Raw genomic sequence first — 17,118 nt, forward strand, 5'->3', positions numbered from 1 at the left:
TTTCATCTGTCTGCATACACTTTTGGCTTTGTTCATGTTTTAAAGTGTACCTTTATTTACAAAGTGAGATGATGCATACCAAATAGAGGATGCAGTTACAAACATATCTGATCACTCCATTTTCTTGAAAAAGTATATAAATATATTACAGGAAATTCTATATAGTAAACATTAGAAATTGATACAGTAAACCTTTGCTACTTTTTTTCTGTGCCAATACTACTATGATTTAAAGCTTAAATACTGGTTTTAAGTATCCCCTATAAAATAACTACTTTATTAAAATAGTGGAAAAGAATTTTGCTATAAACAAGATTGGTTCATTAAAAATAGACTCGGCTCGTTCTTATAACAATGTCCATTACCATCAAATGCTGCCTTAATGGTCCCTAAGATCTGCATTATTAGTGTTAAAATTTTTAAAAATAATTATAACAGGTTAAAATAGCTGTAAAAATACAGCATTTCAACTTATTTATTGTTCTAAGAATGCCCCTCTAAGGTAGAGGAGAAAAGGCATAATGACATTGTATGGACTGGTTGCCCTGTGATCCTGATTTTCAATGGAAAGCAGGAGTATCCGTTGGAAGTTAAGGGGAGAAGCGGAAAGGCATCCAGAAGGCTGTTCTTTCAGGTCACTTCAGAGGCTGCGGCTGCTCTTTCTGCTCTTCTTCAGCTTGAAGACGTGTCAGGACATAAAGGATGACTTGATAGCAGAAAATATATTGATCCTATGGCAGAGAGAGAGAGAGAGAGAACTTGAGATGTAAAATGTGAATATTTTATAAATATAGCTTTCAACACTATTTGAAGTGATGTTTGAGCAATTTTGAAAGTATGGAAAATTTTTGTTATAATGTTGAATATGAGACACAGGACACAGAATTGTGTAGTACCATAAATGTTATAAAAAACAGAAACCACACTGACAAAATGAGGAGGGAAAAAGCCTTTGGGGAGGGGAGGACATTTCTGAGCTAGAAATATCCCAGAGCACTAACTGCAATTGTGCCTGATTGGTGGGCTACTTCTATTTTTTTGTGATTTGCTTCTATAATGCAAGAAGAAACTTCCTACAAAATGTCTTCTAGATGTATTGAACTCATTTTAGATGTTTTGAAATTTCAAGAAGTACCAGGGCCAGCCCTATGGCTCAAGTGGTTGGAGCGCTGTGCTCCTAATGCCAATGTTGCCGGTTCGATTCCCACATGCACCAGTGAGCTGCGCCCTCTACAGCTAAGATTGTGAACAACGGTTCTCTCTGGAGCTGGGCTGCTGTGTGCTGCTGTGTGCTGCCGTGGGCTACTGTGCGCTGCTATGAGTGGCCGGCAGCCAGTGTGAGCCGCTGTGAGCGGCTGACCGATGACTGGTGACCGACTGCCTCAGCCGGGCGGAATGCAAGGCTCATAATACCAGCATGGGCCAGGGAGCTGTGTCCTACACAACTAGACTAGACTGAGAAACAACGGCTTGAACCGGGGTTGGGGTGGTGGGGAGGTGGAAAAGGGGCGGGGGGGGGGGGAAGAAGTTAATATCCAAGATGCTACACAAAATAATTTTCTCTAAATATTTTGTTACAAAAGAATACTGAAATCAAAGTTTTTTGAAAATTAAGTTTTTTAGGATAAAATTATTCTTTATTCAAGGATCTGAGCTTTCTTGTTATTTGACAAAGATTTAATGAGCCTGAAAATAAGTAGAAAAATTCGCAATATGCTAAATGGAAAGTACTAAAACTAAGTACTGTTGAATCTCACTGAAAATTGTGTGTTTGAGAGCTTGCACGCCTGTGCACACATGCTTAGACCAAAGAATGTAAGAATGTTGTCGAAAATGTTAAGAACTCTGAAGTGCAGGAATACAGGCAACCTTTTTATTTACTTTTTGCTGATCTGTATTTTAACTTTTCCACATTTTCCACACAATCATCCATAATCTTCTCTCACGCCACAAACAATCCATTGGCAAACCTACTCCTCTTCTCCCTATATTTACACCCACTATTCCAGGCTGGGCCACCACTGCTTGCCACCTAACTGACCTCCCTAATTCTAACCTTGTACCCACCTCTCTGCCCCGTCCTCCTAAATCGGATCTTGTTTTAACATGGCAGCCAGAGTGGTCCTTTAAAATTTGAGTCAGCTCATGTCACTCCATACAATACTGCAGGGCTCCATTTCACTCAGAAGAAAGCCCAAGCCCTGGCCCCTGTCACCTACCCTGTCACCTCAGCCACACTGGCTGTGACTGTTCTTAAACAAACAAGACCACCCCCACCTTGGACTTCCACGCAGGAAGTTCTGTCTGCCCGAAAGGCTCTTACTCCCAGACATCTGCATGATGGCCTCCTTCAGCCCCTCCAAATCTTTGCTCAAGTGTCACTTCGCAGCGGAGCCACCCATTTAAGAGAGCACCTCAACACGCCAGGACTCATCCTCTTTACCCTATTCTACACTTTTCCCTCTAATGCACTTACCACTTTCAGATAGCCTATATGACTTACTTATTTCATGTGTTTATTATCTGCTTTCCTCACCTCCTTCCCCCTAGAAGATTTTTGTTATTCTAGCAGGATGTTTCTTTTCATTCACTGACGTGCTCCAAGCACCTAGAAGAGTGCCTCGTATGCAGCAGGCACTCAAATACCTACTGAACAAGTGAACTTCCTGGGTCTAAAGAACTATTTATACAGATCAGTAGGCTTTCTCTGACTAAAAAATGTGGCTCTAAATCAGTGTAATAGTTAGGGTATTTAATTTAAATTAAAAAGGCATATGAAGGGAAAGTAGGCAAATTCTAATGTTAAAGATAGTAAACTATATTATTCAAGAAGTAGAGAAAAGTGAATTTATAGATATATGAAAATAGCTTCCACATCCCTTCCCCCAGGACAAACAAAAAGGATAGTAGAACCGATCAGAGCAGACAGATACTCTAGATAACACAGTCCCCGTGAAGGATACAAGACTCTAGGTCAGCAGGTGATAAACCCATCAGCTGCTTTCAGGGGAGTGAAATGAAAATCATCCAAAACAGAAGACAAATGGACCCACCTACTCACTCCCCTCCAAGAGTGCCTTTTCCAGACGTAAGCGATCCAGCCTGCCTTCTTGCCTTCTAGTCCACACTGCTGAATCCCATTCCCTCTTGGGGAATTTCTGTAGCAAGAATGTTGCCTTCTATCTTTTTTTTAGGTTGGATATAGGGAAGGAATGCCACTCATTACATGTTATTTTGTACCACCCTCAATTTTTGCCTCCAACATGCCACGCTATGCTCTGTAATCTATTCAGTGCAGATACTGCATTTCCTCATTTTTAAAGATAAAAGGCAGCATTTAAAAGAAGATAGCCTAGAAATAGTTTCTTTTTTTCTGAATTGGTGCTCATGCTTAAAAAAAAGAAAAAAAGAAAAAAGAAGAAGAATCCCTTACTACCATATATCTTTGGATTTATGTAATAATGTGGAAACGCTCAAAAGGGAAATGGTTTAACCAGATCTTTTAAACTATCAGAATCTTCACGAAAATTCTCATTAGAAGACACCAAGCAAGACTCACCTCCGTCTGAACCATTCCATGTCTTTGTAGCCTCATGCAGCGCACTAAATCAGAGACGTCAAACTGCCAAAGGAAAGAGTTTATATGTTAGGTAAAAAGGGTAACCGAATTTGAACCCCAAAGATTCAGAGTAGTGGCTTACATAGATTCCTGTACCCCATTATCATTCCCCTTCTAGCAGTCTTAGAAAACCATTCTGGGCAAAGTAAGATGGTGAACTGACTTTGACATCGTTTGATAATTTTATTTATGATTTTTCAAGAATTAGGGAAGGTCATTCTATTTGAAAATTCCCAACAGAAATTCTTGTCCCTCTGAAATTTGACTCCTTTCTAATACTGCTAGTAAAAAAAAAAAAAAAAAAAAAAAAGCCAACAAATTTTCCTACATTTTGCTTCTCAGAATAAAATTCCTGAGCGCTTTACTTTCACTAATATTTAACAGTCTGAAACAATGGAGAAATAAACTATTTTGTTTTGTCCTATTTAAATAATTGTTAGATATAATAGAGTGTGAAGTGTAAGAGAGAAGTGTTTTTAAATGAAATTCTTTAAAAGACAATAATATTAATTACATACTATGTGTCATAAGATATTCTAACATTTTAAGTAAGGTTTATATTAACTTAGGTTTTAAGTAAGATTATATTCTTATTGGCTTTGTTTATTTAGAGATAGACTATTTACCATCAATTTGTTTAACAAACTACACATTTTCTATCTATAGGTAACAATGACAAAAAGAGACTATAAGCTTGTTCATTTCAAAAATATACTTTCTTTTTTTGCTTCAACATTTCTATCCCTTAAAGTGTGAGAACAACACTGACTTTATCTTATTCAAGCCTAAGGATTATAAAGAGTAAAATGCCATATTGCGTAAGGGGCTTTTGAGCATATAGTTTCAAAATACCAGTGAAACAAACACAAATTTGAAGTATTATTTCTTCTTGATTATGGCCTAGGAAGTTTTGAACAATGTATACTAAAATACAGTTCTGTAGAATAAGAAAATTAAGGTACTCATACAAACTGATAAATAAAAAAAAATCCCACGATCACACCACATTATTGAAGAATTAGATTCCATCGCTATTGCTGGTCAAATGCTCATTCAGCCTCTATCTTACACTTACTTCAAGATCTTGACCGATTAATCCCAGAACCACATCGATGCATATCAGGGTCCCAGAACGTCCAATGCCAGCGCTGCAGTGTATGATGATTGGGCCCGATGTGTGAATGTGTCTCATGTAAGAGATAAAAGTGAGCAAGTCGTCTGGTTGAGAAGGTGTATCGTGGTCTGGCCAGGCAGTGAAATTCAAGTGAGAAATATGTCGCACCTCTCCTGTCTGAAATTGTACAACAGAGTAAGAATATAAAGGCATACTGTATTTTTCCCATGTAATTAGCTCTTAATATTATTTTGTCCTTTCAAATTTTGTTTTTTCCATTGGATCAGATCAAAGGAAAAGCAAGAGACCAAAAGTCTCCATCAAACAACACACGGAGGGCCTTTATCAAGGAAGTGGCTGGATCCACATTTTAGATATTGGTAAAGACTACTCTTTGGAAACCCTAAAAGCCAATTAGGTTTTGATACGAATAACAGCCTTTATTTTTTTTTTCATGACCCCATTTCAAATTCATCCCAGATGAAAGCCAGTCATGGCAATGGCTTAAAAGCTCTGCATAATCTGGCCCAGGGACCTCTCTACCTCTCAGACCTAACCTCCTCCTCCGGGCCACTTCGCTCCAGCCAGAGGGACATCTCTGTGGTTCTACGGAACAGAACAGAAGAGAAGAGAACAGAACGAGGCACAGTTCAGTCTCAGGATCTCTGCACTTGCTCTTTCTAACTGAATAGCTGCCCCCCCCCGCCCGACATCCTGGTGGCTCACTCAACTCCTTCACGGTTTTTTCCACAGCACCACTACCATCTCATTAGAAAGTAAGCTCCATGAAGTCAGGGAGTTCTTTCTGTCTGTGTTGTTAACCTCTGATTCCCTAGATTCCATAAGGGGGCCTAAGCTCTACAAACATGTGTTGATTAAATAAACCAATCATTTAAGGAATACGAACAATTGTGCTAGTAAGTAATACAAGCTGGTGTCACTGAATAAGGAGGTGTAAAGTTCAATTCTTTGTAAAATGAAAAAATATGAAGGACATTCTCAGGCTCTGTTTACATGCCATGAGTAGAACAGAGTAAATAAGCTAATCCGCTTTGCTTTCGTGCAAGTAAAATCTCTGTTTCTTTAAGAAAGCTGAAACTCCAATAGGAAACACATTACTCACACTTAGCTAGTATTACTGGACAGAGGAGTGAAATAAAGTATGGAGGTGAGAAAACAGTAGCTGCTTTACTTAAGGTATAGGACTTATCTAATTCAAGCTAAATTTATTTAGTGGTTAGGTGGCTGAAGTAGGAATTACTTGAATGACAAATGTTTACGCCACAATCGTCCAAGTATTTCCAAAGATATTAAGTTGTCTTTATGGAGGGATATCTTCAACTTGAAAGATTTTAAAAAACAATTTTATTGAGTCTATTTAGAAGTTTGATCTTAAAAAGAATGAGCTTCCAGCACACAGTTTCTGAGCCATTCTATGCTATCACTAAGCAAAGGATGATGGACAACCACATTAAAAGTCCTGTATTTTCACTTTCATTTTACTACAGTACGTACTGGCAGAATTCATGAAGAAGGTCACATTTAAGCTTATATCAGATAAAAAATAATAGGTAGCATTAGTTCAACAGAAATGGGAACCAAAGAAGCTACTGGCTTTTATTTAGAAACACACTGATGCAATCATGGAAAGAGTCCAGGTCTGCATTCCAACTAGGAGATAAGCCTTAGTAAATGGAAAGATTTAATTCACTTACCTGAATATCTTCGAGGGTCATTGCCCTGACTACAAAGCCCTTCAACTGCCGCATTCTTACAAGAGCCAGCCGAAGCCTGTTGCTGACCATTGTCGTTTTGCCTAGGACGTTAGGCCAATAGCGCTGGCATTTGATTTTTTCCCCTTCTACTTCTTGGGTCATCATGGCTATCACTGTGGATTTTTGTTCCCAAATCATCTGCCAGAAATCTCCAACAGTTGTAGGGAGGGGCCCTTGGCAGGCAATATAAACGAACTCTTCTTTCCCCACTGGGATCTTAATGAAGCTGGCATTGATATATCCACCTTCATCTCCAAGAGGCACTCTTGTAGCATCATCTGTGAATTTCCCACCACAAAACAGAGCCATCTATATATCATGCATTTTTAAACAAGAGCTTTATAAAGAGGCGAGTCAAAGATTATGAGAAATTCCTCCTAACCATAGATGAAAACACAAACACTTTTTTTTTTTAAGGAGGGCACAGCTTTTTTTTTAAGAAAGGCTTGTACGGGGATCAAACCAGCAGCCTTGGTGTTATTAGCACCACGCTCTAACCAACTGAGCTAACCAGCCACTACCACAAATACATTTCAATAAAAGCATACTTTCAAATGGTAGTAGTCAAGTCACTTTATATTTACTCATTTCACTCATGTTACAAGTATATCCTTTTTTTTTTTAAATTAAAGTTTATTGGGGTAACAATTGTTAGTAAAGTTACATAGATTACAGGTATACAATTCTGTAAATACATCATCTATATATATATGTTATAAGTATATCTAAGATGTCAACTCAGTGAGTTTATGACAGAAAATTCTATATTATTTACACAGATTTGATTGAAGAAATTAAAATAAATTAATAAAATGCATTTAGAAGTTAATAAGTAACTAGAGAAATACAACTTGGCTACTTCTTTTCCATTGGTATTTTAATGATGACTAATGAAATTAACAATGAATGATAATGCCAAAATATTATTTCTTAAAAATGAGTATTACAGTGAAACTATTAAAGTACTTATGACAAATATAATTGGTATAATTAATTCTTGCTCATTTGTTATAGTCTTTTTAATATGCAGCCAAAATAATACACTAACAAAATAAATAAAAAGGTAGCTCCCTTTATTCTTCAGGTATATAGATTCCTGTCTTTGTTTAACTGTAATTTAAAATAGTCCAAATATAAATTTTCAAAGCAGGCTGCCCCAGTGAAAAGTATATGTAAGTCATTTTATCGAAGAGAATTTGTATGCATTTATACATTAGGAGTCATTTCTATTTCAAATATTTATAAATTTAACTGGTAATTTCTGTGATTATCAAATTATGCCTTTAGTAATAGATTTCAAAATCCTCCATCAGTTGCCCTTCTATTACTTGATTTCTCTCTTTTACTTCACAGAAACAAGCCCACTCAGTAGTTTTGGATTTATGGCTTATCCTACCCTGATTTTGAGATACTAGTCTGGCCTTTTTTTTGGCCTGACTTAATTCCCACCTACTTTATGCCAAACCATGATCTATTCCATTTTAAAAATGCTAAAATACACTTCCAATAAGTTTTCCAAAATATGTTTTGTGTCTTCCATCTTGATTGAAAAAAAATGCAATTATATTATTTTTTGTTGCATGATTTGTCACTACTGGTTTTGTTATTTATCTTTGGATTTCTGACTTCTTGGTAAAGACAGGGTCAGTGTGTCATATAGTGTAATCCAACGTGCTAAAAAAAACCATATACACATTTTAAGAAATGTTATCTATGCTCCAATACTTCTAATGAGTTTTCCGAACTAGCAGTAGTTCGCCATAATCAAAAGTGTCTGGATGCTGATGGTAACCACTTTGAGCACCTCTTGTAATTGCAGAAGTCACACGTGACTTATATTCATCTTCAGTTATCGGTACATCTTGAGTATTACAATTAATAGTTTTTTCCTTTCTTAAAATGTGTATACATTTTTTTTGGCACCCACTGTACATATCAATATGGCTGACACTTTCTATAAGAAGTTGCTAGACACTATTATTTTGGCTATATATATAATTCATGTGTAATTATAAAAAAACATGTCGACTGGTGAAATGGTTAAAACATGGGTAAAATTAATTGCTTTTTTTCCCTTCTGGAACCTGAAACAATTCAAAGTATAATGCAACCTGTGGTACTATTGTAGCAACATGTATGTACACAGCTGCTATGTACCACAAACATTTCTCTAAACTTACAATGAGTGGAAGGGCCCAGCTCACAGTGGCCCATGTGGGGATCGAACCGGCAGCCTTGTTGTTAAGAGCACCACACTCTAACCAACTGAGCTAACCAGCTGCCCCCAACAATCCATATTTTTAAAAAGACTTTAAAATTACTGATTTGGCATCACTGATTAATTTCTAACACTACGCTAATAAAAATTCATGCATGCCCGAAGAAATATTTAAGATTCCTCTGATTGGTTTTCAGAATACACAGATATTTTAAAAAGAATTCACATTGTATATCTAAATTTGTTACTGATATAAATCTCTGAATGTGTGTGCATGCACTATATGAGAGAAAGATAGGGTAAATTAAGCACAAAAGTTTTAAATCCATTCAAATTATATATTTGATTTGAAACCAAATTGGAACTTACAGGGAAGTATATTTTTATATCGGTTCTTCCTTCTGTTTTCCTTAGTTTGTCCAATTAGACACTGATCCAAAGGTTTTAATTCTTGAAGATTCTGTAAGTAAAAATGGAAATAAAGTTAAATTTGTTGAGATAAGCAGCAATTCAGTAATAATTGCAAATGCTTTAAATATGCAGGGTGCAAAATTGGCTATTGATCAGGGCAGACTTTGAATGTTAAGAAAAAGATTATGCCTTATCAAGATAAGTAAGCCTAAAATTAAAATACTAATTTGATACATGAGTTGTTAAAACATATTATTGCAAATATGTTTAACATGTTGTAGTCAACTAACTTTGCGAGGTGGCACTTTGTATGTACCTTAATTTTAAGTTCAGTTTAAAGATGTCTATAATTATATTTAAGAAAAAAGTACAACTTATAAAGCCAACTTTGGCTTAAATCAATGAGCTGGAGCAGAATTTCTTGACAATATTATCCGTGGGGTCATAGATAGGCATTAAATGAATATATACTGAAAATACCTACTATATGCAAAGCACTGTAATAAGTGCTAGCAATAGTGGTGGAAAAAAAAAAAAAGATATGATTCTGGCTTACCTGGAACTTACAGTCTATTGGGAGGAAAAGACAATAAAGAAATAAACAAACAAATATTATACGTGCTTTGAAGAAATTAACAAACTGCTGTGAAAAATAAAGACCTACTTTATAAAGGGTAATGATGGAAGGTCTCTGAGATGGTGACATTTAAACTTAAGACCTTAATGAAGAATTAATTCTGCAAAATGGAGGGGGAGAGTACACCTTAACAACTGTAACCTTATTTGCAAATCTATATAATGGGATTTATAATATTTTGAGTATTAAATACAAAGCAGCTAGCACATTGCATATGCTCTCAGTAGAAGTTAGCTCCTTTCACTTCAGTGGCTATGAAAAACTCAGGAAGTGGTCAAACAGATGGTTTGAGGGAGATGGGCCAAATTTCTCTTTTGCTTAGTGACAAATATGGATGGTGTCAGCAAGACCTCAGGAGTAAGGGCTCCGAACCACTGCAGCTTTCAACTGAAGGCAAGTTCTTAGAGCTGTATTAAATTAGAAATTATTGCTAATGATGAACCACATCTGCATGTATTAATTAAGAAGTTTTGTGGATAGTTGGAATTGATACTTGAATTAAAAAAAACACCACCTCTTTATCCCTACATGTGAGGCAGGGAGGATAATCTTCAGGGAGATTTGTCAGGCTCCAAAGTGGCTAAAGAGATCCCTTTAAATCAATACTATGTACTAGGATCCTAATTAGAAAAATTAATTTACTGCTAGATATGACAAGATGGTGCTTTTATAGTTGGAAATAAAGTAGTAAAGTGATAGACATTTTCAAAATTTTCAAAATGTCTCCTAGCTTTGCAGCAGGAGCTACTTACCTCCAGCTCCTTAGAAGGAATTCCTTGATCTAGTAAACCTCGCAGCATTCGAATGACTGATTTCAACTTGGTACCAGTGTATCTACCAGAGGGAAGCACTTGGACGATGGGGAGTGCAGCAAGCTCCTCGTGTGTCAGAAAGGGATGATCTAACAAGAAGACAGGGATTGATTTTTTTTTTTAAATTTCCCCCAGAACCGATTTAGTCAATAAGGGAACTAATTTGAGCCTTTGAGCCTATTTTCACCTCATCTATTTTTACAAAAGTGAGAGTCTTTAGAATTAATAAGGCAATAGAATTGATAAGTAGGCAGGTAAGTACAACCAATACAGGAAAATCTCGGCCACAAAGCCCTTTTAACCACCTTTCAAGGAAATACTTCACTGACTGCAGAGGTTCTTGAGGCTGTTGGTTTTCATTTACTTACAGTTTCTAAAGGAGTTTAAATGGTTTTTTTTTGCTTCTCTTCACTCAAATGGCACTGTTTTCTTGATGAAAATGTATCTAGGCCTACTGTTACTCTTCATTTAAATTAGCCACCAAGCACATGGGGAAATAGGACGGGAGACGCTTCAGAAACTCCTTACAATGGGACAATGCAGAGAAACACCGGTCTCTCCCTTCTCCACCCACCCTTGGTACTCAGTACCAGTGTCTCTGGCATTTGATAGTTTTTTCCATGCAGATGAAACCGTTGGGGTCTTCAGGAGGTGGTCAAACAAGTGATGTCAGTGTCTTAGAAGAGATATGTGTCTAATTTAGTACCTGCTTTATGGAAACTGCTGATTACAGAAGGCAACTGTTCGTATCCTGGACAGAAAGGAGAGGTATCCTGCTATACAGTCTGTGCGAGTGTAGCTCTAATGATCTCAATCAGTTGATTAAAGTAATTTGGTGACGCAGCTACTACTTAGGCAACAATACTGCTAGGCACTGTGGGGGATACAAAGCTGTGTAAGGTCCCTCCACTCAAGAAGCTTAACTTTCGTCTGGAGAGAAGAGCATGGGCCACAGGAGCTGATAACAGCACTGGCACTGGCAACAGTCTACTGACATCCAAAAGTGTTAATGCAACTTCTCTGATGTCTTTTAACAACTGAGACTTCAAATTATACAACCATGTTCTTTCATTGCATTAGTATAACATTTCCTTATTGAAAAAAGAGAAACACCGGATAAGACTTCATTTTTCTATGGGCTCAGCTATAAAATGAGAGAAGCAATACTAGGGAAGCTAGGCCAGCTGGCTCTTGCTCTTAAAAAATTAGGTTGAGATTTAAGTGTAGTAATTTCCTATCTTTGAGCTATTCTACCCATTTTTACTGTAAGTGAAATGAGCTCCTTGACTTCTCATTCCAGAATGGAAAAACTGTATTTCCATTTAAAGTATTTACACGCTTATTTGCATGTTTTATCCAAGCTACTGAGAATTTCACACTACAACTGTAAGAACATTTGGTTACATAAATGAATGGAGATGTTTGTCTATGTCATTTAACTTTATATATAGAACCAAATAAAGTAAACATATGATGAAATAACATATCCATATATTCTGAAAATTATAATTTTCAAACCCTTATTTTCTCTATCCATTGTTTTTGATCAAAAACTTGATAATAAATTTCTTGCCTTTATTGGAATCTTCGTGGTTTGTTGTTTCTATTGGCAATTCATCACTTCTCCATGTTATTTCATCATCATCAATCTTCCTTTCTTGTGACTTTTGAATTAAACTATGAAAACAAAAACATTTGTAATATTTTCTTCAGTTTTGTCCCCAAATAAATTTAAATATTATGTCCTTGAACCACTTATTTCCTCTCTAATTATTACCGCATTTGAAAATAGACCATCTGGTTAAAAAAATCAGAATCCACAATTCTTAAAATTTATTGGTGGATGTAAATTCTGAGGTACAGAATTATTTAATATCATTTAAAATTTATCCTCAAACAAATTCCAAGTCTTTGGACCTTAGACTGAAAGAATCCTCTTGGGGATGGAGAAGGTGGTGGTTTGTTTCCACCCTTCAACAAGGATGACTGATTACAATTGGGTCAGTATACTTCTCTTATTTTTTAAACAGCTGCCCACTGTATGGATGTATATTAATTTATTTACAGAAGTCCCTATTGGTGAACATCAGCATGGGCCAGGGAGCTGTGTCCTACACAACTAGACTGAGAAACAACAGCTTAAACTGGAGACGGGGGGTGGGGAGGTGGAAGAAAGGGGAAAGAAAAAAAGAATTAGTAATATGCAAATAAAGTTTATATGTTAACAGTGTTTCCAAATTCCACCTGAAGAAAGTACACTAATTTACCCTTCCTCCTTCCTCCCATTCCCCTGCCCAATAGGGTAGATCTGGTATCTTTACAATTACTGGCAGCTGGCCCAGATATTTGCTAATCTTTTAAGTAGAGAACTACATGCATTTCTATATTAACATGTGTCCTCTTGTCTAACTTAGTGAAAAATTCACTGCCAATTTGCTTTTTGAATAAAATGCAAATAGCTCTCTTTGGCTGTTTGGTTATCTAACATGAAGCAAAATTTATGTACAACCATTTAGTTGGCCAACAATATATATAACTTTTCTTGACCCATCATTTAGTGTTACAAAAGAATCTTATTTCATATTAGAAACTGTTTTCAAAAAGCAAAAAAATTAGTGGAATTTTAAAATGTTTCTTCTTTGGTTTTATTTTCTTATTAAAGAAAAAAATTTGTATGGAAAAATAGAGAAACAGAAAAATAAGTTACCTATAATCCTACCAGGAGAAGATAATCACTATCCTCAGTGTCGACACATTCCTTTTAGACCTTTCTTCCATTTTTTTCCCATGCTCATGAGAATACTGCTTTTTTGGAGCAACATTATAACAAATACACTGTCATATGTTACTAGAATCTTCTTGTAACAATATTTTTAAAACACTGTTAATATTCAGCCATAGTTCCATAATTTACTCACCAATTCTATTTTATTGGAAAAGAACAAATTAATTTTAAAATTAACATCTAAAAGGAAATCTTCAGAGCACTTCTAAAAACAGAATGGAATTGTTATAAATACTTTAAAAGCTATTTTCTTACCTTTCATCTTTTACTTTTTCTTCACAATATTCTTCACAGCCATTCATTTTGGTAGACTACAATAGAGAGAAATCAAAATCAAATTAGCCCATGGTAAAAAATAAAAAAACAAAAAAAAACGCAAATGTTCATTTTTTTCCTGTGAATTATTTCCTATATGTACTGTTATTGTTAAACTTCATATTATAAATACACATATTTTGAGTGATGGTATACTTTTCAAGATTTAACAATCTAGTTTATTTTTTTCTTAAAATTATTTTGTTTCTTTCCCTTCCTCTCTGATTCAATTGCTGTTTTTCCCAAGGTTACATGCATACCACGTTAATCTGGTTAATCGCCAGAACACTGACTTGAAAGAAATTGTTTCAGCCCTTAGACCTCTGGACACCGATAACCAGGCTGCAACTCCCTTGAAATTTTCCACCAGGTGACACATGTATTGCCCTTCCGACTGGGTTCGGGATAACATTATCTTGAAGCAAACTAGATTCCCACCCCCAACTCCGGGGTGTTTTTCTGGCATTTTTTTTGGACATCAACACCTGGGAATAGCCTAACTCCCCCTGTTCTGTTCCTTCTTATGCACCTGTAAAATCTTCTGGCTGTTCTTTTTTTTCTTTTCTAATTTTTTTATTTATTAAATGTATTGGGGTAACATTGGTTAGTAATACTATATAGGTTTCAAGTGTACACACCTATAATACATCATCTACATATTGCATTGTGTGTTCACCACCAAAAGTCATATCTCCTTCTGGTCAGTCTAGGAACAGGTGAGACGGCCTTTGAGACAGAAGTCCACCATCTTCCTGGAATGCTAGTATTTTGAATAAACTCACTTTTCTTTCCACCAACTCTTTTCTCTTGATCAGTGACTCATGAGTGGCAAGCAGCCGAACGTGAGTTTGGTACCGATATGACATTTGATTAATACATGCCGAACTGTGGCTGAGGCATCTTCAGTGGCCCAAGAGTTTCTGCTGGTTCCACTTATTCACTACTTCAATTTTAAAATCTGTAAAATGGTCTCTCCAGAAAAATCTCGGTAATTTTCAATGTGTTAAATTATCCTGCCCTTATATTATTAAAGTGAGTGGTCTCTTCATAAGGAACACAGATCAAGCATCCCATACTTTACCTGAATTGGTGTCTGAGAGAGTCAAACACTGCAAGGGCAGTCTGATACAATTAGAAGGAGATGCGAAGCTGCATTTTTACATGGATAACAAATCTCACATTTCAATCTTTATCAGGACAAGTTATCGTAACAAATGGGAAATTCCTTTCAAGATCCTGAATTATCTGGCCTCTGTCTAATTCTACCAACCATCCAGTTGTACTCTTCCCTTCACTTAGTAAGATTCAAACCCATGGGGTCTTTTAGTTCTTCAAAACTGCTCATCTCTTTTCACCACAAAGCTCTTCCGATGGAAGTTACTTTTTCTTTATTCGGTGTATCTTTTCCTTCTGAGACTGTTCCCTAACCACTCTAAAGTAGGTCTCCTTGGTCTCTCTTTTGTACCACTTTACAAAAAAATAAAAAAAATTCATAGACCATATAACAACTTATAATTGCATGTTTATCTGTATGTTTATTTGATCATTCTCTTTTCCTCTCCATTAGACTGTAAGCTCCATGAGAGCGGGAATCATGTCTGTTTAACACTGTGTGCCCACTCATGTTTCTGCCTAAGCCATAGAAGGTTGTCTCACTTATTTAATAAAAATATTTTAAAAAACTTTAATATGACCTGTCAGTTACAGACTTGGTAGAGTTAAAAAGTATCTATAATTGTTATTTTGATATTAATTTCAATTTATTTGAGGGAAACGCAAAACTTCTATGGAGAAAGAAAAAAAGTAGGTTGTTATCCACTGACAATTAAAAGGACGCGTCAGTCCTCATGAAGTTGATTCTTTTTGTTTTGAGAAGTTGATAATTTTTTCTGGGTTAAGTTTTTTCCCCCAAGTACAGTCATTTGGATTTCTGATTCCCCATCATAATCCTGGTCTACGAATCTACTGTGTGTGCAATGATTTTGAAAAGAATACAGCCTTTTATAAGAATCAAGTGCTATTAACATTCAAATGGTGAGATAAAGCCCAACTGAAAAACAAACTATAGAGCTACTTGTAGTAGTAACCAATTTCTCACTATTTTTGCCAAGTTCACCTATGTATGGGATAGAGTGGGGTTAGAGTCTGACCTTCAGTCTCTCTTCTCATTCGGTCATTCTGGATTGCAGGCTCTTTGGAAGAGGCAGCTGTAGTATTGCCTCAAGGAAAATATTTAAGATTTTTATCATGGCCAGCTCTGGATTCTGCTGAAAGAATCCAGATCCAGCAACGTGGAAAAGCTGAGGAGATATCACCTAGATCCAGGACTGGCTATATTATTTACAGTGCCCAGTGCCAAATGAAATTATAGTATTTCTTGTTAAAAACTATTAAGAATTTTAAGATGGTGATAGCACAGCATTATTTTATAAATAAGTGTGGAGCTCTTCTAAGCACAGGGCTCTCTCTCTGTGACTGCACTGGTTGAAGGACCATAAAGCCAATCCTTCCTGGATCAAGCATGATTACCTTATAGGTGATGGGAAGCCATTGAGTTTTGTATTAATTTTTTTGCTATCTTGATTGGGTGTTTTGTGCTACCTTATCTTCTAAATCGCTGACTCGATCCTCTGCTTCATCAAATCTACTGTTGATTCCCTGTAATGTAGTCTTCATTTCCATTATTATATTCTTTATTTCTGATTCGCTCTTTTATGTTCTCTATCTCCATTTTCATGTTTCCCATCTCTTTGTTGAAGTTCTCTGAGATCATTGAGCATCCTTATAACCAATGTTTGGAACTCTGCATCTGGTAGATTGCTTGTCTCTATTTTGTTTAGTTCTTTTCCTGGAGGTTTGCTCTGTTCTTTTATTTGGGACATGTTTCTTTGTCTCCCCATGTTGGTTGTTTCCCTGTGCTTGTTTCTATGCATTAGGTAGGGCAGCTATGTCTCCCAGTCTTAGTAGATTGGCCTTATGTAGTAGGTGTGCTGTGGGGCGGTTTTCCTGGTCCCCTGAGCACATACTCCAGGTGTGTCCCTTGTGTCGGTTGTATGTGCCCTCCTGTTATAGTTGAGCCTTGGGTGCTTTATGTACGTCAATGTGACTCTTTGGGCTCATTGGTGTCAGGACTGGCTGTGACTACAGCGGAGAAGCTGTTGTGCAGGGCCTGACCCTATAGAGCAGGATCTGCCTCCGCAGGGCTCTAGTGCCTGTCCAATCCTTCCTTTGGGTGTGTTGTCCTTGGAGGCAGCTGGGTGATGCTCCAGCTCATTTCAAAGCTGGCCACTGCACATACCAGCCCCGCCAAGGGCCACCAAGGAGGGGACCTGCTGCAGGCCAAGTTCAGCTGTAGTCCGTACCCTGCCCAGAGCTACTGGTAGGAGACACAAAGCAATCTTCAGATGGCCACTGCCTGCACCGTGCTAGGAA

General features: G+C 36.7%; 1 protein-coding gene across 8 annotated transcripts in view; it reads right to left on the reverse strand.

Annotated features, from left to right (window-relative positions):
* Positions 1–17,118, reverse strand: part of PTPN13 (protein tyrosine phosphatase non-receptor type 13) — a 173,121-nt gene continuing 156,003 nt past the window's right edge. For all 8 annotated transcript variants that reach the window (XM_074323879.1, XM_019731272.2, XM_019731270.2 and 5 more), the window contains 8 exons: positions 13,627–13,682; positions 12,160–12,263; positions 10,527–10,675; positions 9,096–9,186; positions 6,449–6,786; positions 4,695–4,910; positions 3,560–3,622; positions 1–731 (listed from right to left, as the gene is read on the reverse strand). In XM_074323879.1, the coding sequence (XP_074179980.1) occupies positions 636–731; positions 3,560–3,622; positions 4,695–4,910; positions 6,449–6,786; positions 9,096–9,186; positions 10,527–10,675; positions 12,160–12,263; positions 13,627–13,682 (1,113 nt within the window). In that variant the 3' untranslated portion in view covers positions 1–635. The remainder of the gene's footprint in view (positions 732–3,559; positions 3,623–4,694; positions 4,911–6,448; positions 6,787–9,095; positions 9,187–10,526; positions 10,676–12,159; positions 12,264–13,626; positions 13,683–17,118) is intronic.

The sequence above is a fragment of the Rhinolophus sinicus genome, linkage group LG02, assembly GCF_036562045.2.
Source record: "Rhinolophus sinicus isolate RSC01 linkage group LG02, ASM3656204v1, whole genome shotgun sequence".
In the NCBI taxonomy this organism is placed as follows: domain Eukaryota; kingdom Metazoa; phylum Chordata; class Mammalia; order Chiroptera; family Rhinolophidae; genus Rhinolophus; species Rhinolophus sinicus.